Genomic DNA, 26,072 nt, shown 5'->3' on the forward strand with positions numbered 1-26,072 from the left:
AGAAGGAGGGCTTGTTCCAGGAGGAGGAGTGCATCGTGAAGATCAACCACACCGACCTCATGGACAAGACCTTCAGCCAGTGAGTGGGACTTGTACTGAGCACTGAGCATACAAGCCAAAGCATCAAGAGTAGTAAATCTACACAAACTCAAAAACGCACCGCAAAGCGACCCGCTTCGATCTCGTCCAACCGCTACTTTCGAATTTGAATCCCAAAAAGCAACATTTATTTATTATTAAAAAGAAATGGACATTTGAGGTTTTCACCCGACAAAGTAAAAAATCCTAGGTCGGTCAGGTCCGACAGTGTGTGGGCACATGCCTGCACTGAAACCCCTTTGAAGTCCAGCACAACCTCTCTCTCTTTCTTTCTCTCTTTCTCTATTTCTCTCTCTCTCTCTCTCTCTCTCTCTCTCTCTCTCCCCCCCTCCCCTCTGTCCATTTCACTCTCTGTTCATTGTCAGACAGGCTTATCTTCAGCATTGTACTGACATCACAGGCAAAAGCGGAACGGACAGTTAACAGATGTTTGGAGAGCAGCTCTGTGTGTGTGTGTGTGTGTGTGTGTGTGTGTGTGTGTGTGTTTGAGCCACCTATTATGCGTTCCGGGGCGACTCATCTCGTCTCATCAAAGGACATATTTGTGTCCGTATGTGTGGGGATGCCTTTTATTTATTTATTTTCTTCGGCGAGTCACACAATGCAGGTCGTATCGTGCCTCGCTGGGTCTCGCTCAATTGGCCCTGCCGCCGCGTACGCGGTAAAATGAGCCGAGGTACATTACAATGACATTACGGAGTGGGTGGTGTGTGGATGAAAACCCCCTCACCCCGATCCCAACTGGGCCGGGGCCATTTTTAGAAACATCTGGTAAAGCCATCGCCGTTGGATTACGCTGGCCAAAGGTATCGCCAGCCGTTCGTGGGATTAGCGCATGTCTGTGAATGTCATAATGATTATAGTACATTACAATGTCAATACGTGTACCGCACAATAGCCGCGGTCCAGCTGTGACTGCCGTTAATAGGATTATGCTGTATGTGAGGTGGGTTATCCCCCACTGTATAGGTAAATGGATTAGTAGCAGAGAGGCGCGCACCCTATTGTCCAAAAGACAGGTTGGACACACACGCACGTACTATACAGAACATTGAGCGCGGCTGAGCTGGTCACAATTACAATATTGATTCGGAACACACTGCCCTTGGGGTTCAGGGCTTGGGAAAGTTAAAGAACATGCACGCACATTGCACACGTGCACGCACGCACGCACGCGCAGCCGCACACACACATACCTGCCACACATGGCAGATATACAGAGATAGTTTGGTCCAGGACATGTGTCAGTAGGTTGCTGTAAGTAGACTAATCCTTACGCCCGCCATGTCCACAGACAAGCACGCACGCATGCATGTATTGTGCATGATGGACAGTAAACACCAGTGGACTTTCTCCTCCATATTGACCTGTTCCACTGTAATAATGAGTCCAAAAGGAGCACACGCAGGATGAACGCTGACAATTAGCACTTCATTACAACATTATGGGCTGGATGTGATACTGTACTTCAGTGGACCATTAGTCGGGATTAGATTATTCTTCACTTATTAAGAGAATTAGAGCCACGGCTGTCCATTAAAGTGTACATTAGCGGGTCATCTGGGGGAACACAAAAATCAATGGAAAACTTGATAAAGTATATTAAAACCTCAGATTTATTTTTCTTTTGTTTTCAATCATTTTTCAATCTACAAAAGTGTGTCAGTGTGGCGCCAAGACTGCTCAATTGTGTCTTTATGAGATTTGGTCTCAGTGAGACGTGAGTCATAATGTAAGCCCTGAGGTTGAAGAATAATAAGGCTTAGTCAGAAAGGATGTTCTGGGGCTACATCAACCTAGCCTGGCCATTAAGCCAGACGCCAATCTGCCATTGGCAAACAATATACCATGCGACAGTGTGATATGAGTCTGGCTTATTAGCCAGGCTAGCATAAACCATCCGTTGTATACTTGAAACGTCCCTGGTTCGAAAAAACCCGTCTAAAACATAATCATCTTTAACTATCAAGCCCTCGTTCATATTTTGTCATATATATATATTATGGTGTCGCGTTGTGAAAATATCCTATCTGCAAGCTAACAGTGCATTGCACATGTAAACATTGAGATAAATAAATTAATAAAAAAAACTAAAATAAATCCTCCGCAGGTCACCTTTGCACACGCAACAAGGGTCGTCCAACTGTGCTCCGGGTTGTGTTCAGTCACACTGCACACTGGCGCGGAACTCAAACACCCACGGTATCCACCTACAAGTGCTACAGCCTAATTGAGTCTCTGCTTACCAGAATATGGTATTCGTAATAGATATAACAGGAATGCAGGGAAAACAATAGGCCCGTAATGCAATAGACGTTTTAACAAACCCGATTTCCTCCCTTGATTACCGGGTTGAATAATGAGGCGGGAGTGGAGGAGTCTGTTATTTTGTCAGTGGACTCATTACCTCCACACAGAACTGTTTTCAAAGCATTCCTGATGCATATATATATACCTTCCTCAACTCAAGTCTCGGGTTACGAGAATATCATAATTGTGATTTATCAAATAATCACGCAAGAGAAAGGAAACAAAAGGAGGCCTAATCCAATCTTAATTTAAGGGAAACCGGATTTTCTCTGTTGGTTAGCGGAGGTGAGTGATGGCGCGCGTTGATCGCCACTGACACGGCAGTCCCTTCTAACTCACTTAGCACCGGAGGGAAAGAATCTGACGGAGGTGACTCCGGGGAGTCATCCCTCTTCTAGAGATCCTAGATCTTACTGAAGCTAACAGGTGTCGGGGACACCAACGTCATATCCGTACGAGGTGGGAGGTAAGGGAGCGCTCGTTTTCGGTGTGCTGTACCGCCCCGCCCTGCTGGAAATACAGAATTATCCGTAATAAAATCCAGCATCGAAGGCATTCTTTCAGCAATAATTGGACCGATCGAACCCGTCGTTCCCTGCTATGCCCGATCAGTCACGGAGATAATGAACAGTTAAAATCTAATTTGACTTCATATTTATTACGTTACAATTATTGTGTGTACATTATTATGTGAAGGATGATTGGGCAGAAGGCATGTGGTTCCTTTACTAATGTAATTGTACTGTACATGAGCAAGTAGCCTCATTTAAACTATGTATTATATAGATTAGTCGCTCTGTCATTTTGTCATTGCCTGAGAATATTCAACCGAGGGCAGATATATCAAGGCAAGGTTGGGTGCTGTGCCTCTTTGTTGTCTTATTTTTTTAATAAGGCAAACGGGAAAATAGCCTTTGATCAACACTTAATAAATACATTAACGTTAACAATATTGTCAACAAGGACATAGATCATATCAGTTCATAACAGCACTGTTTTTACTTCACATCTGGCTCAAGTAAATCAACATGAATGTAGTGGAATAGTTTAAACAATAATATATTTTTTTGTCAACACAGTATAATTAGAACATTAATCAATGTAGTATAACGTCAGCTAATGAGATTTATTTAATTTAATAAATAAATGAACAGAAACGAGGACATTGTTCCTATCCGTTTCTAACAGTGCATATTGGTTAAATTAATCAACATTAATAAAACCATACATTTCTTAATTACTGAACAGTACAGTATAATTAGAACATGAATCCAATACCCTCACATCCCTATACTTTCATCAAATCTGTTTATTTGTAAAGCACACAAACAAGAAAAGTCTGTACAATAAAGTGCTGTACAATAAATTCAAGTGTAATCACATTCTGATAATTCTTTGTGGCTGAATGTAGCATTCGTGGCCCAGAGCCTCTGCCTGATGAACTAAACAGCCTCATACTGTATCTCCCCCTGACCTACAGGGAATTCCCTTTAGTCTAGCGTTTGAGAGGATGTTGGCTTTCCACGCGAGGAGATCCGAGTTCGAATCCCGGGGCAGCGCATAAAGAGAAACTTGAACAACCTTCAAGTTTACACGTAGTAAGAATAGTCCCCGGGGAATGAAAAAATAAATCCCACAGGAACGGCTGTGTGGAGCAGCCAGGGAGATAGCTGAGGACCAGTGGTGGAAAACATACTCACATGTTTTACTGAAGTAAATGTATCAATACTGCAATGTAGAAATACAAGTAAAAGTAGTAAAGTACGCAATTCAAAATTGACTTGAGTTAAAGTACAAAGGTATGTGTATAAAAATGTACTTAAAGTGTAACAAGTAGAAAGTATTCAGTTATGCAGAGTGCTTTAACCTGAGACCTGAGATTCTACAAATGCCTTCTAAATCGTTAGTTCTCAAACATTTTAGTGCCAAGAACCCCCAGATATATATAAGTTAGGCCACGGACTCCCGGCCCCATCTGAGATGTTTTGTGCCAGGGACCCCCATGAAGAGAATATCTGTGTTAAAAACAATTCTAAAGATTCAACATTTAAAGTGAGATTCATACTGCTTTTGTTTGGTTATTTGTTTCTGCCCCCCCAAATTATACATTATTCAGTAATTAGCCTGTTAATTTCTATACCAGGGAAAAGTACTATTTGAACAATGAAATTAACTGTAAATAGAACTAATATGAATTATAATAAATAGTCATTAGAATTGAAGTTCAGTACCATTTGCTAGATTACTTTAATGTACCGGAAGAGCAACATTTAATATATTTTAAACAAAACTCTCTCTAAAACCTATTAACTCTATTCTGTCTCTGTCTGTCTCTCTCTCTCTCTCTCTCTCTCTCTCTCTCTCTCTCTCTCTCTCTCTCTCTCTGTCTCTCTCTCTCTCTGTCTCTCTCTCTCTCTCTCTCTCTCTCTCTCTCTCTCTCTCTCTCTCTCTCTCAGGGCCCAGGAACTGTTCCGTCAAGCAATGCGCTCCCCAGTCGTCCGCTTGGAAGTAGTTCCCGCCACCAACAGGGAGCGATACGAGAGGAGCCTGATTGGTCAGCTCTTCATCAGTAACCCCGCCCCTGAGAGCAGTCCACGAATCACCAAGACCAAAGAACCACCTCCACCTGTTAAAGCCAAACCTGCCTTCAAACCCTCGGAGAATCCAGCCATGCGGTTGGCTGAGGACACTGCCACCCTGGAGGCTGCTGTCAGTGTGAGTTGTTGCTTCTATCAGGCCCGCTAGCTCAAAAGTTCAGCATATACACTATGAATATGTTGACTAAATTCGCTGTCAAATAGACAAGGCAATAAAGGCATTTCTCTGACCCACCCTTCTCCCATTGTTTATGTTGTGTTTAGTTTCCAAGATGGCCGCAGCACCAGGAGGGGGTGGGGCGGAGGTGAGCGGGTGGGGTCGACATATGCCCTTATTGGGCTGCATTCACAAATTCAAGACACCTGTCTTGCGTTTGTCTTGTGTCTGTGTTTAATGGCCGCTCCAGGAAGCCCATATGGTTTGACCAAACATTTTGTTTGATGGGGGGAGGGGGGCAGAACACATCCATCAAAGCTGTGTTCAGAAACAAGTCAGGTGTAAGACACAAGGCAGGTGTTGAATGCAGCCCAGTAAGGGCTTATGTCGACCTCGCCCGCTAACCTTCGCCCCACCCCCTCCTGGTGCTGCGGCCATCTTGGAAACTAAACATAATATAAACAATGGGAGAAGGGTGTGGCTGAGAAAGGCCCTTATTAACAGTCTTATAAGAATGCATTTGTTCCAAAGAGCGCTCTCACTATGCTAAGAAGGAAGCATATTTTTGCCACCTGAACTTCCGGTGACAAAAATGTCATAAAGAGCCAAAATGTCATATTTTTTTTTATAAATGTTATACAGTAAAAGTAAGAAACCCTGTAACAGTGAGAGACGGAATACTCCCCACACTCTGAAAATAGCAGATCTATAGCTTGTAGATCACGACACCATCAAAGCCTGCCAAATTGCATATTAGTCGACTAAAACTAGACTAACACTAAAACATTTCAGGTGACTAAAATGTGACAAACTAAATTAACTTTTAGTCAAAATACAAAAAAATCAAAATGTGCTGTCAAAATCAACACCGCTCGCTGGAACTAAGACGTCTTTGGTCACAAATCTAAGCATCACCATGGTGACATGCCCGACGTTCAAGAGATCGGCTGGCACAGTTACTTAGCAACAAGCTATGATGCGAGCTGCTGAATCTAATATGGCTGACAGTTTGACGTGTGCCCACTGTTTATCCCCTGCTCTGAATCTGTGGAAAGATACAGTTTTAGGTACGTGATTGATGCTTCATAAACCTAGGGTCAGGACCCTGAATGAGCTTTATTTCTTGTCAGGATCCCTTATTTGTATTTTTTGTATTTAGTATTGAGGTGAAAACAAACCTTCCACGGTGATAAATTCAAGCGATAATGGCACACTCTTTGCTGCTTTCCGTTTAGTTTTCTTTTAGTTTCCACTGCTGTGAACAACCTAACCTGACCTGACCTGTTACTTTGTCCAGTGGTGAAAAGTAATTTACAAGTACTCGAGTACTGTACTTGAGTAAAAATTGTATATACCGGTACTTTCTGGAATATATTAAAAAAACAAACTAAAACAGTACTTTTACTTCTACTCCACTACATATCAGACGCACATATTGTACTTTTAGTCCACTACAATGATTTGAAAACTTTAGTTACCAGTTACTTTGTAGATGTTGATTATTATTACAAAACATACATTAACCACTTCAGCCATTTGAAAATTGCTTTTTTGTCAAATAGGTTTTCATTGAACAGATTATAAATTGTTACACAAACATTATGATATGAAATACATTTTTCTTTTATAGAAAACAAAAAATGAAAGAAAAAATACAAAGACAAAATAGAGAAAGAAATCCCTCAACCCTCCCACCCGTACTGCTCAGTGACACCGCATACTATAGAATAAGATGATAGAAAGCTCATGGAAAACATCTAAAAAGAAAATGGCGTACAGTCAACCATATCAATGGTATCCTGTCTATTAATTGTTTCTACTCAGGTAATGGACAAGGGGCAGCCAAACCTTATCCAACTGTCTCTCCCTGTTTCTCAGGAAATGCCATTTGAAAATTGCTGATCTACAAGCTCGTAGATGTGCTATTTTCAAAAGATTTATATACATTTGAAAACTTGAAATGGGACATTCTGTATGAGTAATTTTACATTTGGTACTTTAAGTACATTCTGATGCCAATACTTTTGTACTTTTACGCAAATGCATTTTGATTTCTGTGCTTTTACTTGTAACAGTGTGTTTCTATATTGCAGTATTTTTTTTTAAGTAATAAGGGACGTTTCCACCACTGACACCTCTTTGTCACCCCGCAGCAGAGCCCCAAGGGGAGGAGTGAGAGCCCTCTGCTGAAGAAAAGCCCCGTCCTCTCCAACCTGGTGGCCAACAAGAAGGGAGGGAGGAGACTGAGGGTCGACCTGAAGAAAGGTACTGGACGATGAACACGTCTTATCATTGCTCAACTGTGCGGACCCGACCAAAATTCCCCAAGATCTAGAATTCACCGAAAATAGCAGATCTACAAGATCAAAATGGGTCACGCTGTGTGACGTGTTGTGAGCTGTTTATTTACGACGTGCAACATCAATTAGTCACTAGGAATACATAGCCACAGGATAGCGAAATAAACTAACAAATCCATCCAGGTTTGGTTGTTTTTGAGAAAGTCAAAAAGCCCTACCCAAAGAAAAGGTGAAGTGGCAAGACTTTAATCCACGTAGTCAGGCCTGTGTTAACTTCTAAACAGAAGGTAGAACCCCCTTTGCCTTGGCATGGTTTTGTGGTGCCTCGGTTGTGCACCCTGCCAAAAAAAGCATTTGATTCTAATCACTTTACGATGATGCTGATCTGGGACTGTGGTGTCGACATCTCGCACGGTCAGCACCGACTCGCACCCAGACGCGTGGAGCTGTACTCGGATCAAGTGCTCGCAAACGCAGTTCCTGAAGTTCAGCCGATATTGAGTGGGGTCATCCCTTCTATACATCACTTATATTTATTTTCTCCGTTCTCCTCATTCCCTGTGGTCATTTTCCAGATCTATCTCATGGACCCTCTTTATCTTTCCATTCCTCTTGCTTCTCCCCCAGCCTTTCTTTATAGCTGTCTTGCTCCATTCTCTCTCTCTCTCTCTCTCTCTCTCTCTCTCTCTCTCTCTCTCTCTCTCTCTCTCTCTCTCTCTCTCTCTCTCTCTCTCCCCCTCCCTCCCTCCCTCCCTCTCTCTCTCTCTCTCTCTCTCTCTCTCTCTCTCTCTCTCTCTCTCTCTCTCTCTCTCTCTCTCTCTCTCTCTCTCCCTCCCCCTCTCCCTCCTCCATCTTTCTGATTCGCTCTCTTCAGGCTCTATTAAGTCTTTATTGATCTGCTCATTTCTGCTGATATGAATTCATACTGGGCCCAAACTGCTGACTTTGCTCTGCTAAAGAGACCAGACTAAATGAAGACCATAAAACACAACCAGAAGTGTGTGTGTGTGTGTGTGTGTGCAGTTTTGCGGAGCATTTTAATCTCCATTGAAGCTCTTTTCCAGAACGTTCACTCCTCTTTTACTAGGTTATACCCTGCGTTCCTTTCATTTTGACTCTCCTCCTCCTCCCGGTTGCCCTGCACCTGAACCCATTTGTAAAACCATCACACCTGCACACAGAGTAGACTGAGCCATTGCAGAAGGGTTAACGATCCCATGTGCACTACGCAGACAGACACGGACGCACGCACGCACACACACACACACACACACACACACACACACACTGTGTGTGTGTGTGCACTGGATAGCAGATTTTTGCTTTCAAAGATGAACTTTTCGAGTCTGGGATGCCACTTGGACATGGTGTGTGTGTGCGTGCTCTGGATAGCAGCTCGGATAGCAGAATTGAAGGCTTTAGCGTGTCAAACACAACTCAAGCAAAATGTCAGCACTTGTACACCAGTGAGTGAAATGATTTCTCTCTTCTTTACTGTGTGTGTGTGTGTGTGTGTGTGTGTGTGTGTGTGTGTGTGTGTGTGTGTGTGTGTGTGTGTGTGTGTGTGTGTGTGTGCAGGTTCAGAGGGCCTTGGTTTTACTGTAGTGACCAGAGATTCTTCAGTCCACGGTCCTGGTCCCATTCTGGTGAAGAACATCCTTCCTCGTGGGGCAGCTGTGAAAGATGGACGCCTGCAGTCTGGAGATCGCATACTAGAGGTAAAAGACTCAAGACGACCTCTGATGGAATTTAATGTAGAATGAAGTTTTATTTGTCTGTCCCCCGGCACCCAGCAAATACTCCTTTTCCCTTTGCAGGGGGAAAAATTTCCCTTTGCAGGTTGTTAAATTGATGATTGTGGCGTGTGTGTGTGTGTGTGTGTGTGTGTGTGTGTGTGTGTGTGTGAGAGAGTGTGTGCGTGGCCTCGACGACCTTGCAGGCGTATGCACAAAGGCTAAAATATGTCATTTAGATACCATGTTATGTAGACATAGCATTCTATAGTGTACACTTATAGTTTAATTGTACAGAAAATATTCTACTGTTAGACGGATGTTCATTCTTAGCTTGCTTATGATTCTTGATGAATATTACTATGCATTCTTGCTTACTGTAAATCGTTCTGGATTAAGAGCGTCTACTAAATGCCTAAATTAATGTTATTCTGTGCGTGTGTGTTTGTGCACACACGTGTGTAGGTGAACGGTGTGGACATTGCTGGTGTGGGTCAGGAGGAGCTGGTGTGCATGCTGCGCAGCACCCGCCAGGGAGAGAGTGTGTGTCTGGTGGTCCTGAGACAGGAAGACATGTTCCTGCCCCGGGAAATGGTAAGAAGCACGCTCACAGTTACCTGGCGCTAGTTCAGTGGTAACCCAACCTCCTCTGGGTCAGTTCAGTGGTAACCCATCCTCCTCTTGGTCAGTTCAGTTTAGTGGTAACTCAACCTCCTCTGGGTCAGTTCAGTGGCAACTCAACCTCCTCTGGGTCAGTTCAGTGGTAACTCAACCTCCTCTGGGTCAGTTCAGTGGTAACCCAACCTCCTCTGTGTCAGTTCAGTGGTAACCCAACCTCCTCTGGGTCAGTTCAGTTGTAACTCAACCTCCTCTGGGTCAGTTCAGTGGTAACTCAACCTCCTCTAGGTCAGTTCAGTGGTAACCCAACCTCCTCTGGGTCAGTTCAGTTTAGTGGTAACTCAACCTCCTCTGGGTCAGTTCAGTGGTAACCCAACCTCCTCTGGGTCAGTTCAGTTTAGTGGTAACTCAACCTCCTCTGGGTCAGTTCAGTGGTAACCCAACCTCCTCTGGGTCAGTTCAGTGGTAACCCATCCTCCTCTGGGTCAGTTCAGCTCAGGGGTAACTCAACCTCCTCTGGGTCAGTTTAGTGTTAACCCAACCTCCTCTGGGTCAGGTCAGTTCAGTGGTAACCCATCCTCCTCTGGGTCAGTTCAGTGGTAACCAATCCTCCTCTGGGTCAGTTCAGTGGTAACCCAACCTCCTCTGGGTCAGGTCAGTTCAGTGGTAACCCAACCTCCTCTGGGTCAGGTCAGTTCAGGAGCAACTCAACCTCCTCTGGGTCAGTTCAGTTCAGTGGTAACCCAACCTCCTCTGGGTCAGGTCAGTTCAGTGGTAACCCATCCTCCTCTGGGTCAGTTCAGTGGTAACTCAACCTCCTCTGGGTTAGGTCAGTTCAGTGGTAACTCAACCTCCTCTGGGTCAGGTCAGTTCAGTGGTAACCCAACCTCCTCTGGGTCAGGTCAGTTCAGTGGTAACCCATCCTCCTCTGGGTCAGTTCAGTTCAGTGGTAACCCATCCTCCTCTGGGTCAGTTCAGTTCAGTGGTAACTCAACCTCCTCTGGGTCAGGTCAGTTCAGTGGTAACCCATCCTCCTCTGGGTCAGGTCAGTTCAGTGGTAACTCAACCTCCTCTGGGTCAGGTCAGTTCAGTGGTAACCCATCCTCCTCTGGGTCAGTTCAGTTCAGTGGTAACCCAACCTTTTCTGGTTTAGTGTTTGCTGCCTGCCCCTTATGACCATTTAACTGTTAAGTATACTCTTCCAATGTGGTACACAGACAGTCAATACATGCACTCTGTACACAGTAACATCCTGAGTGTTTATTTAAGTTACATTTGTTCACTCTTAGAGTTACAAATGGATAATTGAACATTGAGAATTTTACATTAAGCTCTCTCTCTCTCTCTCTGTCTGTCTGTCTCTGTTTCTCTCTCTCTATCGCCTTTGCTTTCCCCTAACTCCTCTAACTTCTGACATCTTGGTCCAACCAACAGGCTTGCCTGGAAGATGCACGCCTCAGCAGCTTATAGGAAGCCTCCGTTTTTATAGACACTGCACTCGGCAACCAATCACGGTTGCCCTTTCTGTAAAATGCTTAAGATGACACATTATTGGCCCGCCGTTTCCCACCTCGTTTATATGCTAATCGGCCAACCACGATCCATCTTGGCACAACTCTCTTTGGAATGAATTAAATGAGCCGACCGTAAACCTTCATTTCTCATGTTTCCAAATACAGATTTACAACAATCATCTTTCCTGCTACCTTGCTTCTAACTGATGCTATTTTCATCAATAAACACTTTTCTAATCTACTCTTGCAATTTTCCTTGTTTCTTCTTTCATGGGGCTTTGCATGTTCAAGCCTGGTATCAATATATCCTACAATCACTGTTATGCACAACAATTTATCAACCTATTTATTCATCACTTCTGCTAATAAAACTTCTTTCCTGAGTTCTTTGTTCCTCTCTGGTTATATGTTCTCTCTTTGTGGTGCATGATTGTCAAAGTACACTATGAACCTTACCGTAAGCTGTTTTAAGGCAATGGTAGTCACTCAGTTACATGCCATGGATGTCAGACTGATTTCAGGTTTTCAGTCTAATCTAATCCAACACTCCAAGTGATTTCACATAAATATCTGGCCCCCAACCAATGAGGGCTAATGAATGGAATCAAAGCGCCCCAAATATGGACGCTACAGTTAATGTCGTTAAACATGAGACGTCACCTCACGTCACTGATCTGAACTCCAGTTGATGTCAGGACAAGACAGCTTGGTGTGTAGGGCCCTTAACAGATAGACACTTCCTTTGCATGATCTGATTTTGGCTTTTCAGTGAAGTCTCCACAAGCACTCTGCATTCTCCGCATTTTAATAAAGTTAACATTCTGAATTTCTGACTTATGTCCACCCGGGTGCCTCTTAAATTCTTCTTCCTTTTTGACTGCAGTGATGCCAATGACTCTTCTCTGGAACTTTGATGTGTTTCCTGCACGCACACGCACACGCACACACACACACACACACACACACACACACACACACACACACACACAACACACACACACACACATAAACAGACGAGGACAAAAGAAGGAAGTATTGAGAGGCCTTCCTTTCTTCAAGGTTGTCTCAGAACATTAACGGCTAATTTATGCTTTGTTGTGGTCGTGTCAATGCTTTTCGCAGTTGAAAATATGTAGTTTTTACTTGCCACAGCCCTTAGACAAAGTTTAAAACACACATTGTATCCATTGGGCAGTTACAAATGGATACAATATGGTTAGGCCTAATAAAAAAAAACTTTGGTTTCCGGTTGCCGACCGACTCTATTAAATATGCGCGACTCATATTATTTTATTGGCATTTGGTGGAAAAAAAAAAAAAAAAAAAAAGAAGCTCAGAATGCGACCGAGTAAGACCCAAAAGGTCTTTATTAAAATTAAAATTATCTTTGATGAGACCATTGGGACGCGCGAAGTCAAAATAAAGTTTTCTTTCGTCTAAAATATCACGTGCGCAAATGTTTTGGAATGCGTCATCGCGAGGAGACGCACAACACAACAGTGACAACATACAGCATGGACCTGTGCACGGTGTCTGTGACTGTCCACTGCCCGTGCAAAGCACCGCCACAGATCATACGATTGAGTACAAAAACATTTGAAGACATAATTAAGGAGGTGAAACCGTGCCGGTGTCGGTTTAAGTCCGCAGAAGGGAGACACGACCGAGCGGATAAATGGACTATCATCTCAGCCGACATACTCTCCCCCCCCCACCCTGGAGCCTCTAGGCGCCCAGGCTGGGTGCGTGCTGGGCATGTTTGACTTTCGGTATCTATAGCCCTGAGATGCGAGGAGGAGGAAACCCATTCGGCTCATGCTTCTACCCCGTCAGAACGTTAGCTAACGTTAGCTTAGCCCCATATATGTGCTCGGAGCTACAGAATGAGCGTAGGGAGAGGAGAGGGCACATATGGGGCTAACGTTAGCTATGCTTTTGTCTTTTAATAACTAGCACTATAGCTATGTTGATGCCAGCAACACGTTCTAACTTTTTATGTCAAAACATGAATGGGCGTAGGGAGAGGAGAGGGCACATATCATATATGGGGCTAACGTTAGCTATGTTTTTGTCTTTTAATAACTAGCACTATAGCTATGTTGATGCCAGCAACACGTTCTAACTTTTTATGTCAAAACATGAGCTGGAAAGCAGAGGTTGTTTTACGTTAGGTGGGTTGTTGCTGACACCACCGTTACCTAAAACTGGATGGCCAATAAATGAAGTACACGTGATTTCACAATGTTTACAAGCATGAAAGATTCATGCCACCCCAAAACACAGGCGCAACTAAATAAAATAGGGGGCTTGCAAATGTAGTCTTAGACCTGCCATGATTCCACAGTTCAAATGAACTGAGTTGCAGGCAGGAGGAGGGGCAGCAGTTTGACGTGACTGTGCATTTCATTACTGTCAGAGCCTTCTAGTTACTGTAAGACAGTACAATTTACAATTTAGGCATTTATCAGACGCTCTTAATCCAGAGCGATTTACATTAAGCAAGAACAAAAAGCATGGGAATACATCACATAAAAATAATTTATCATGAAACATGCATATTAAGTATTCAACCAGTGTGTGGACATTCTATTCAAAGTTTTCAAATGTTTAGCTGTAGGCATGTAGACGTAGTGTTATGTGTACTTGAACCATTCATTATTTAAAATATGGTATTTCAGGCAAATATTGAAGTTATTAAAAAAGAAGCCTATCCATCATTGCCGTAGGAAAAAAAAAAGTTTAAAAAAAATCCTCTCTACCCATCCTTCCCATGAAAAAAATAAATAAAATAAAATAAATTCCTTGCTACCCAACTTTCCCACGAAAAATAAAATAAAAAAATAAAATAAAATAAATTCCCTACCTACTCAGCCCAAAAATGACAGCCAATCGGAAACCAAAGTTGTTTTTTTTTAGGCCTTAGGTTTGTGTTAAGTTAACACTCAGGATGTTTACAGTGTAACCTTGACGTTGCCATGGTTCATTCCGGTCGGCCACAGATCTCTCTCTTCTCTTCTCCTTCCAGGACTCTTTATCTCTTTTCATCTCCTTTTCCTGGCTGATGATGTTTCTATTTAGATTGCTCCTTTCTCTGTCTCTGTTTCTGTCTCTGTCTCTGTCTCTGTCTCTGTCTCTGTCTCTGTCTCTGTCTCTGTCTCTGTCTCTGTCTCTGTGTCTGTCTGTCTCTCTCTCTCTCTCTCTCTCTCTCTCTCTCTCTCTCTCTCTCTCTCTCTCTCTCTCTGCCTCTCTCTCTCTCTGTCTTTCTCTCTATCTCTCTATCTCTATTTCTCTTCCTGCTCTTATCCTCTTATCACCCTGCTGTTTGCTGAACGGCTGTCAGGAAGACACACACAGACACACACGTGGCCCCGAGTCCCATAGGAAGCTGTTTTTCTGGGCAGGAAATAGAGCTATGTATGCGTGCGTGTGCTTGTATTTAACAGCCATTGTCATCGTGTGTGTGTGCTCGCTCGCTCGTGCGCGCACATTAACTCTAATTGTAGTTCATGTCGTTGAAGTATGGGGAAGTGTGTGTGAACGTATGCATGTAATATCCATTGTCTGTTTGTGCATGTGTGTTCCATGATAGCTATCCATGTTGTCAGGGTATGGGTGTGTGTGTGTCTTTGCTTTTATGAGGGTCCGGGGTCGTGTGTGCTGCACTTCCTGTTCTCTTCCTGTTTCCTGCGTGTCCTCACTTCTGTGTGACCCCCGCGACCCCTCCAAAGACTGTGACACACCTTCCTACTTTTAGCCCTCCCAAGGCTGCGGCACACACCTAACTACTTTTACCCGCTGAGCTGACTTGAAGAGAGAGAGAGAGAGACGTGACTTTGAAGATGGTCGGCGAGAACGCCAGAACCAAAGGAGAGGCAATAAAGCACCACATCTGAGCACATAAACACAGCTACTTACCGCTCGCTGTGGTTTAAGTGGGCAATATGGTATTGTTTACAGTGAGGTGGATGGAACGTGCCACAGTCGAACGGGGCGTCCTATAGAGGGGAGCCGTCCCATTTCTCACTGTTTTACACTGTAAAATGAAGCGTGCTAACACTTATACAGCAAGCTATTAATTAATTAATTATATATTAATTATTGTAGCCTCTGCCGTGCCTTCCATTCTGAGTGGATTTGCTTGAGGCAAAACATTACCCCAGGTCCGTGAACCGAAACTTAAGCCACCAACGTGAAATCTATCGGATCGAATCTGTGAGTAGAATCCGAGATATAATCTGAAAAAGGTAAACAGACAAAGAGTAAATGGGCATGGCCATTTAGATTTTTGAGTCATGGATCTTATACATAGCATTCCAGAGCTAGCCAGATGTAGCTTAGGGTCGTGGCCTACATTAATCAATGTAAAACGTCTGGAGACATCCTAGGCCTCCTACAGTTTTATTTGATAAGATGTCTGTATACGTCTTTAGCACTTACGTAGCTAATTTAACTCTGAGAGAGTAGAAACGGAACCAAATGGACCCGCACGGGTCCATTTGGTTCCGTTTTCTACTCTCTCTGAGTTAACAAATGGATAAATGAACACTGAGGGATTGTTTCTGCTGCTTTCCCGTGGCTTTGTACTTTGCTTCCTAGCACACGGAAACAATGTGCCACGCTGTGTCAAAGACACGTCTAATCAATGCCTCAGGCTGCAAGCTGCTGTGAGGAAAAAAAGGTATAATAATTCTGTGTACTGTTTGTGTGTGTGGGGGGGTGGGGGGTTGTTCTCCTAGGGTGGTACTTTATTGTCAAAATGTTCAGCCCCATCTATAAAAACCTGCTGCTTTAGAGCCCACCTCTTAGTAGCTAAAGGAATAATAGTTTTATTGTAGTAGGCATAATTTATTATTGTAGTAGGCATACACTTATTCTTACATTCTCCTACTGTAGAAATAAAGTATCGCCTAGTTTCCCTATAGTATACACCACATAAAAATTAGGACAATAAAGAATGTAATGATGACATTTGAGACGTTTGTTTTCACCACCTCCTCTGCTGGCTTACTGGTATACTTGATCTGCATTGAGAAATTGGCAAACAATAAAAAAAATATATATATTGAAAGACCAGAAAAAGCACAAATAATTAAAGCAATTAACACATATTTTGCGGCTCCAGACAGAATTTCAATCCATTTTTGGGCCAAATATGTCTCTTTTGATAATAATGGTTACCTACCCCTGACTAGGGGTTTGAATCTTCCGCAGAGAAGGGGTGCGGGGTCTACAGATTGGTAGAGGTCCCTGTTCGGTAGGGAGCGTAACACACACACACCATGTGTGTTTTTCCGCACGCATTACGGTGAAAACAATCCGGCCGCCGTGGCTTTCTACACCCTCCCACGTGCCTGTCTGTGTAGTAGGCGTCTGGGAATTGTACAGTACTGTATGTGTCATTGTTGTTGCTAGTGTGACGTTTTCTGTTCCATGCCAATCGCAGCCTCTGTTTAGGCTGTCTCTTTACCCTTTGCACATGAAGGGCCCGATATCTGTTATAGCCAACCCACCCATTTCAGGAAAGGGGGTGGTCTTTGTCTTGTATTGTTCTCAGACATTCACATGTACGCTCACACAAACACTGAAAATACCACCCATTGGTCTTTTAGAATCGTTTAAGTTCTCCATTTGTTCGATAGGCCATTTAGGACTGTTGCATGTGCTATTTTAAAACTGTGTGTGTGCGTGCGCGTGCGTGCGTGCGTGCATGCATGCGCGCGCGCTTCTGCCAGTGCGTGTGTGTACACGGTTTTTGTAACCACATAACGTACATCCGTTCCCTGCCACCTTCTAAGCGTGTTTAATGGATGGTTGTGTGCATGTGCTCACATGCGTGTATCGTTAACAATACATTCCGTTTGCGTATCCTCCGTGTTGTGTGCTCAGAGCTACTTCAAAGTGCCGAATACCCGCGTGACGTCTTATTAAAACAATCACAGTTTCCAATGGACAATAGTGTTCAATTTAATCGCAGACCTAATGCATCCTGCATTCCATTAGTGTATTGAAATGATTCCCTTCCTTTTTACTTCTCCAACGTTCACAATGCAGCCTATAAACAATATATCAGTAGGGAACAGTGTTGTGACTAACGCCTTACATCGCGTTACGTTACATAACGTAACTACTATTTGCAGTAACTTGTAACCTAACGCTTTACATTTCCCCATTCCATAACAGCCTTATAGTTATTGTGCGAGCGTTACCCGCGTTATGGCGTTATGTCAACTTATGTGATCAGTGAAAAGTCTCGCAGCTCCGTGAGTATCATACAGGCGTCTCTGTGCTGCTGATTGCAGTGCAGAGACTAGAGAGCGCTCTCTGTGTTGACAGTTTCATTTGTGCTCTGCCTCTCAACTAACTGCGGGAAAAACACAGATGTACAAGCCCAAAGCGCTGTGCATTGCGACCGGTAGATAACTTGTAGATCTGCTACTCCCAGCGCAGGACGGGCGCATGCTTATGACGCTCTTAAATATGCATCAGCACTCAGCAGCCAGCAACGACAACGCACTAGCAGCAGCATAAACCACTCGTCGTCAGACGGAATACACACACGCAAATACGAGTCACAACACAACTTTATTGCACATCTGTGCTTTCATCCTTGCTTCTATAGCCTTTTAAATCTCATTTCCCATCCACGGGCACAAGCAAAGTGATATCAGTGGGTGGCAGCTTCCACCCGATCTGGATGGTGGTGTTGTTTCTGACGAGGGTAATGTCGTGGAAATTTATAGATAAACATTGTAATAATACTCCATGTTACGTGCTGTGGGCTGTTGCTTTATGACGTCACTGTCCCATGTGGTGAATGCCTTGTAAGGCTGTATGTTGGGGGTTGTCTGTGTAAGAGAGGGCTATAAAGGCTGTCGTTTGTTGTCACTCTGGGAGTCAGACTGGGTTTTCATACATGAGGGTTCATGTAAGTCTTGTCTCCTTGCTCGAGTAAAATCTCTATACTCTATAACCCAGAATTCTTGTGTTGCCTCATTATTCATTATTGTGTTTTTGTCTTTTGAGCATATGTCCGCAGATTCCATTACAGTAGCAAGTAGCAACTAGTTAGCATGGGAGCTAACATTAGTTTAACTCTGGTCCATATCGTTAGAAGCCAAGGAGTCCTCCTTAATAACACTGGTACTTTCCATCCATTCCCCAACCCTCACACTCGATGCTGCGTTTACACGGGCAGACACAGACGAATGGGAATATCATTTGGAGCAGGCCGAGCAGCTACTGTACACGTCTGTTTGCATCAACATGTTGCTGGCTTCACAATTAATGATAGTTAGACTGTATCGTTGCGTCTGCCCGTGTTTAATGGTCAGGGTTTCACTGTCCACAGCAGGCAGACCTGTCAAAACTATGCACTTCCCAAAACTCACAAGACATGCCAGCCACCAAACACACCTCTAGAATATTTCTTTCCCCAGCTATCTCATTCCACTTTCATTTATTTTATTCCATAGTCTTAGTTTTTATTTGTTTTCTCATGTTCCCCTTGAAAAGCGTCTTTAAGTACTCAGAGAAGCATTATATAAATAATAATATCACTATTATTATTACTACTTTTTAAATTGCCTATGCTTATGTAGTCACTATTCATTGATTCACTCGTATCCAAATCCATTCGGAAAAAAAACTCACTGATGATCAGGTCAAATAGGCCTATTGATATGCGATTAATTGAGATTAATTAATCACAAAAAACCTTCTTTTAAATCGTTTTTTATATTATTATTTTTTAAAGTAAAGTAAAGTAAAGTAGTTACTTTAATAATTTAATGTAAAGTAAAGTAACAAATTACTTCTTTAGATAAGTAACGATAACTATAATTCCTTACTTTTTAAAAGTAACTTCCCCAACACTGGTAGGGAATAATTATGTCTTTGAAAACATACAAAGTCACACTCTGTTGTTTTTTTCCCCCACCCATTTTTAAGGTACAGTAAGCAAAACAAAATGCACAAAGGTGTAGCCTAGTAACAGTAGCCCTAATTGGGCTTTGTTGAGATACAGAATGTATGTTTCTGGAGAACGGCTCAACCAAGTCTTTATTACCGTTGTTATTTAAAGGTATATTCAGTGATTTCACTTAAATCAAATATCACTTATTCTTTTGTTTTGTTGTGATAATCCTCCCTACTATAGAGTGTGCTGGCCATATAAGGAGTTCCTCCCTGTCCCCAGTTAACCCCTGGGGGGTCAAAAAACCTTAGGTTTCGTTTTTGACTCTCTATCCTGATTGGACGAAAGGCTGGGTCCCACAGCCAAAAACGAATATATACCTTTAAGTGAAAGGGGCTTATTTGAGTTTTTCGCATACACAAGCTCTTGTCATTTTTCACTCTACAATAAACGGACCATACTGTACATTATGTGCAGCATCTTGGCTAGTAGTGCAGTAATTGCCTTCAAAAATGGTCTGAAAAAAATAATTTCTTTGTAAATATAACGTTTACTTTATATTTATGAAGCTCTGTTCCAGTGCAGCAATACGGAGAACCCCCTCTCTCTCTCTCTCTCTCTCTCTCTCTCTCTCTCTCTCTCTCTCTCTCCATAAAAAGCCTCAGGGCTGATGGAAGCACTTACAAGTCTTACATACTTGTGAAAAGCAAAGAAAAAAAGCCCTCGGTTTATTTATTTTCGGTCTATTTCCTTTGTCATGATTTACACATTCTCTCCTCAGACATGGGTGTGGAACTGATTTTTTTCCTGACAGTTGTTATGGCTTTAAGCAGTTCATCCTCATGTGCGAGATGGAGGCTTTTCCAGTGCAGACGACCTGTAGACTAAACACTAGGTGAAGGGTCTGATGGTAAGCTGAGGAGAGATGCTACAGTACTATACACTATACAGTACGTGACAACAACCTGTAGACTAAACACTAGGTGAAGGGTCTGATGGTAAGCTGAGGAGAGATGCTACAGTGTACAGTAAGTGACAACACCAGACCAGATTTCTTCAACTAGTGTTGATTTCATCGACAAAAAATATAATGAAAAATATCCGTCAAATACCTTTTTTCACAGAGGAAAACTGAATAAAAACTGAGTTAAATATAATTATTGACAATTTTGTCATTTTATGCTTGGATTTACAAGCTAACAGCACGTCTAAGCACAACACATTGTGAGCTTGTAGATCTGCTATTTTCAGCATGCAACTCTAAAACCAGTCATTATGACCAAGGCCTACCAAAATACATTTTAGTGGACTAAATCAACTGTAGATTTAAAGTCTTGTGATATTTAGTCTACTAAAACTAGACTAACACTAAAACATTTCAGTTGACTAAAATGTAAAGGAAATGTATTCAAAAGACTAAAACTATGAAAATTAAGATTTGATGTCAAAATCAACACTATCTTCAACAGGGGTTCCTCAAGAGTTACTGCAGGGGGGCTGCCAAATCATTAACCACTTTAACACCAGCGTCCCTATACTGAAGAGAACGTTAGCCAAAAATAGCAGATGTACAAGCTCACAACGTCTCGTGAGATGCTAACTCTTTTTTTGATGCTAGCTGTTAGCATAAATGTAGTTAACCTGTGCCACCGCCTGCGTCCACTTTAAGAGGATAATTTCCATCCCCGCTGTAGCCCCATGCACACACTCACTGCAACCATTTGCTATCATTAGTGCACACTGTTTACCTGTTGGCAGAAATGTTTACATGTCGGGAGCGATGCGAGACAAAGTCACAAATGACATCCGAACTTTGGATGGCTGAAGACCACCAAGGACAGCGCTCCTAGATTCTGACTTATGGAGGTTTGAAAATCCTGCTTTGAACCGAGGTAAATGGAGAGGAGTTGTAACGTCCCATAGCTGGTGGTGAAGGAGGCGTTGCATAGCAACCAGATCAATGTTAAAAGCATCTCTGGGGCGCCGCTCAACCACTTAGATGGAGTATACGAGGGGGTGACGTCACACACTTACCTTCGCAGTGTTCGGGACCTATCTCCTCCTATCGCACCCAACGCCAACACTCGACACCACCCGCCAAAAAAGGATCATTGCAGTGCCACCAAAGATGCCTCCCGTCCACACTCACGGCGGCAATGCATTTGTTTACTACAAACATTATCCTACACCCCCGGAACACTGTTGCCCTTTCACCACGCTAAATTCGCCAGGTCTATGCAAGTGAGCACAAATTACATGTGAGAAAATTCATTCACAAGCCCACAAATGCCATTCAAATGCCATTCAACACACACTACGACTCGCTTACAATTCGCGAACCTGGCAACACTGCCCTGTCTTCTAATAGGCCCACACTAGCTCTCAGAAGTCAGAATCTGATCCTGATCTCCCGCAGGAGAAGAGAAACAAGGAAGACGAAGGAGAGGAATTGTAGCCTCACGATTTTGCTTATTCCTTCTAAATCTCTGTATTTAAACTATAACTCACTCAGCGAATCTCTTAGTTACATCAACATTGTACTTTGTCAGTAGTTTGTTTGTTCCTGAATATTACGATTACACGGATCACTATAGGCTACCAATATGTGGGTAGCCTACAGGGATTTACCCACGGAATGAATGAATATATATATATATATATATATATATATATATATATATATATATATATATATTCATCTATACCAGGGCTGCCCACACTTTTTTTTAACTTCAAACTTTACTTTCAAAACGACCAGCTAGACCAAATAAAACTATCATCCCATTGCAGAAAATAGTTACAAAATGTAATTGAGGCTACATACAGTGGTGTCCCCTTCGTCTGTACCAGGCTGACTTCTATAGGTTTTGAAAGGTACCTTTTCTTTTTTTTTCTTTTTTTTTTCTTTATTTACCCAGGGAAGTAGCTGAGCACAGGTGCTCATTTTCAGCAACGCCCTGCACATCGAAACACACACACACACACACACACACACACACACACACAAAATGTCATGTAAAAGGTACCTCTGGAAGCCACACCTCTGATGGGTCGGGTTTAGTCTTAAGGGGTGTGTTTTTTTCACCCACTGTGTAATACAATGAATGGATGGTAGGTGGCAGTAGTACAGAGGCCAGAGAAACTATAAGACAAACGCACATGGAATGGGAAATAGAGGGGGGGAAATGGAAATGGTAGGGTTTTTATTTTTGGGATTTGACTTTTCTACTGATGATTGTACGCAACAACAACTATTGCATTGTGTGTTTGAGCTGACAGGCCCTTTTTTATGTCAATCAATCAAGTCATCTCAGGTCATCTCAAGCGGCAGATGCAAAAATACAGCATAATCGGAGCAAATACCGGGCAGTGTGTATGAGCCATAACGTGTTGACTACACTACACTACACTACACTAATAAGGACACATAATAATAACCCATCCGTTACTACATGTGGAGTCAACTCCCGCAATTTCCTTCTTCCCATAGTGCGCGGCAACGTAACTCTGGGATGAGCGGCCGCGAAATTCTAGTAGGCTATATAAGTACTTGGCAAATAACGTCCCACAGCCGGGGGGTTCGTATTTATACGTATGTGGTAGAGAAATAATTAAATATCTGAAAATACAATCAATCCAGCACTGATATCAAACAAGTATACGAAGCTATCTATGACATTTATAAAAAAGTTGAATCTGCAACACACTTGTATACAATATGTAGTGGGGGACCCTGCTTCATCTCTCTCTCAGCTAAGGGGTCCTTGACCTCTGTCTAATTAAACCACATCTGATGAGGTGTATTCAACAGTGACAGAATGGGATGTTGTTCGTGCTCACAGTGCAGTCACCTCACTCATTTTTGAGCGTAACCGCTCCAATGACTGGCCGTGTCTGTCTGTCTGGAGTACGAACAGCTGCAATACCGCTGGGCGACCTAAGGTTTTGAATTCCGGACTTTTACTTGTAACAGAGAATTTCTACCGTATGTTGCAGTATTGATACTTTTACTTAAGTAAAACTATTGAGTACTTCTTCCACCACTGCTGTAGAGATGGTACACCAGATCAACACTGCTGGTAATTAATGCACACCTCGGTAGCTGCTTTTCAGAAGTTGATTTGACTTAATAATGGATGACCAGAGGTTAATGTTTCATTATATTCAAGTTAAAAATAAAAAAAAGCACCACCTACATGTACATTATTGTTGCTAGTTTAGCACTGCAGTCACCGAGCAACTGCAGCCTCGGCCTCTCCGGCTCTGACTTTAACGTTTTGGTGTTATGTTGTTGAGGTTATCAACGGGTTTTATTTATTTATTTTCCCGCCCCCATGTGAATGTGATGTTTGTGAGTGGGAGCATGGACATGATGTGCATGCATTGCATACACATTAAGGTAGATAGAGTGTGGACATGATGTGCATGCATTGCATACACATTAAGGTAGATAGCCGTACGTAAGAAATGATTGGTTTAATGAACCTTTAGCCACCATCCTTATCTCTGCTTGTTCTCCTCTCTCACTTCCTGAAGCATCTCCCCCCCCCCCTCTCTCCCTCTCTCTCTCTCTCTCTGTCTCTCTCTGGCTCTGTCTCTGTCTGTCTCTCTCGCTCTCTCTCAATTTCAATTCAAAGGAGCTTTATTGGCATGAGAAAACATACGTTTACATTGCCAAAGCAAAAGTGGAACAAAACAATCAGGATAAAACAATAAAATAAACGTGTAAACAGAGCTGTGTTACATTAACACTTTGAGTAATACTATCTTGTGAAACTATAACAATAATGTGCATTTTCTGTCAGAGATAGTTATACATCCATATAGTAGACGCTTTATACTTTTGAAAGTTGACAACAGTATTTCAATGTTTTAAACTTGTTATAAACATTTGGTGGTTTTCAAACTCTCCTTGGGTGATTGTAATCTGTGCATGTTTTTGATGTCTTGGTACAGTGGACAGTATGTCTCTCTGATGTCTTGGTACAGTGGTCAGATGGCTAGGTGTAGCTCAGTCTCTACCTCGTTTTGTGTCCAGTGGGTGCTAGGTCGTAGACAATTTTGCAATCAGTGTTCACTGAGTCTATAAGGTTTGTAATCCATTTTGGAATTATATTCCACTAGTAGTTTTGGACTGGAACCAGTTTGTATAAAGCTCACTGAGCATGTTGATGAACTCATTATGCATGTTGTGCTCATAGGGTGTGGTTCTTCCATGTGTGGGGCTGGGAGTGGTTGTTTTCAGAGCTTGGGCTCTCTCTCTCTCTCTCTCTCTCTCTCTCTCTCTCTCTCTCTCTCTCACCACTCCCTCCCTTCCCTCGCCTCCTTAATGCATCCTCTTTCTTTCTGCTCCTTAAAGGACTTTTCGGACGTGGAGCGACTGACGCGCCTTGGTAATTCATAACTAGAGGCGGGCGATTATTTTGGACACGCAGAGAAGTTGAGGAGTTAAGGGTTAAGGGTACAAGCTAGACAGACGAGGAATGTTACATACTGTACACTGTGTGAAAGTAAAGAGGAGAGAACTGAAGAATGACACAGGAAATGGGGAGAATGTAGTCCAATTTCCAAACAGATCAGTATATCACTGGTAGTGCATCCTTGGTCATGGAGGGTATGTTACCGGCTGACTTTACTGCAGTAGTATATACGCTCTCTCAGACACACGCACACACATGCGCGCACACACACACATGCACGTTTATAGAAGCTTGCCAGTCCTGAGTGAGTAACACATATAAACACTTGCCAGAAACCTGGCAGTGGCCAGGCTAATGTGTTTTCCAGACACTTCCTGTCCACCTGTACAACTTCCTCAATAAAAGCCTTTGATGTGCTTCTTACGATGCTGGCTTTTGAACCACCTTACTGCTCCACTGAGGTGATGAGTCTGTCTCTGAACCACCTTACTGCTCCACCGAGGTGATGAGTCTGTCTCTGAACCACCTTACTGCTCCACCGAGGTGATGAGTCTGTCTCTGAACCACCTTACTGCTCCACTGAGGTGATGAGTCTGTCTCTGAACCACCTTACTGCTCCACTGAGGTGATGAGTCTGTCTCTGAACCACCTTACTGCTCCACTGAGGTGCTGATTCTGTCTCTGAACCACCTTACTGCTCCACTGAGGTGATGAGTCTGTCTCTGAACCACCTTACTGCTCCACTGAGGTGATGAGTCTGTCTCTGAACCACCTTACTGCTCCACCGAGGTGATGAGTCTGTCTCTGAACCACCTTACTGCTCCACCGAGGTGATGAGTCTGTCTCTGAACCACCTTACTGCTCCACTGAGGTGATGAGTCTGTCTCTGAACCACCTTACTGCTCCACTGAGGTGATGAGTCTGTCTCTGAACCACCTTACTGCTCCACTGAGGTGCTGATTCTGTCTTTGAACCACCTTACTGCTCCACTGAGGTGATGAGTCTGTCTCTGAACCACCTTACTGCTCCACTGAGGTGATGAGTCTGTCTCTGAACCACCTTACTGCTCCACCGAGGTGATGAGTCTGTCTCTGAACCACCTTACTGCTCCACCGAGGTGATGAGTCTGTCTCTGAACCACCTTACTGCTCCACCGAGGTGATGAGTCTGTCTCTGAACCACCTTACTGCTCCACTGAGGTGATGAGTCTGTCTCTGAACCACCTTACTGCTCCACTGAGGTGATGAGTCTGTCTCTGAACCACCTTACTGCTCCACTGAGGTGATGAGTCTGTCTCTGAACCACCTTACTGCTCCACTGAGGTGCTGATTCTGTCTTTAAACCACCTTGTCGTACACAGCCAAAAACTATAGCAATAACACGTGTAAATATGTAATTGTGAGAAACAAATT

The 26,072-nt window shown here is 43.1% G+C and overlaps 1 protein-coding gene across 1 annotated transcript in view; it reads left to right on the plus strand.

The window, feature by feature from the left end:
- The window catches only part of LOC310866935 (partitioning defective 3 homolog B-like), a gene marked incomplete at its 3' end in the record, with an annotated part of 224,820 nt that overhangs the window by 107,299 nt on the left and 91,449 nt on the right, over positions 1 to 26,072 (plus strand). The window contains exons 9-13 of the mRNA XM_083776730.1: positions 1 to 79; positions 4,866 to 5,124; positions 7,317 to 7,428; positions 9,042 to 9,181; positions 9,662 to 9,790. The exon at positions 1 to 79 is cut by the window's left edge and continues 47 nt beyond it. Of these exons, the coding sequence (XP_083632856.1) occupies positions 1 to 79; positions 4,866 to 5,124; positions 7,317 to 7,428; positions 9,042 to 9,181; positions 9,662 to 9,790 (719 nt within the window). The remainder of the gene's footprint in view (positions 80 to 4,865; positions 5,125 to 7,316; positions 7,429 to 9,041; positions 9,182 to 9,661; positions 9,791 to 26,072) is intronic.

Source organism: Protomyctophum parallelum (assembly GCF_964188405.1).
Source record: "Protomyctophum parallelum genome assembly, chromosome: 11".
NCBI classification, from domain to species: domain Eukaryota; kingdom Metazoa; phylum Chordata; class Actinopteri; order Myctophiformes; family Myctophidae; genus Protomyctophum; species Protomyctophum parallelum.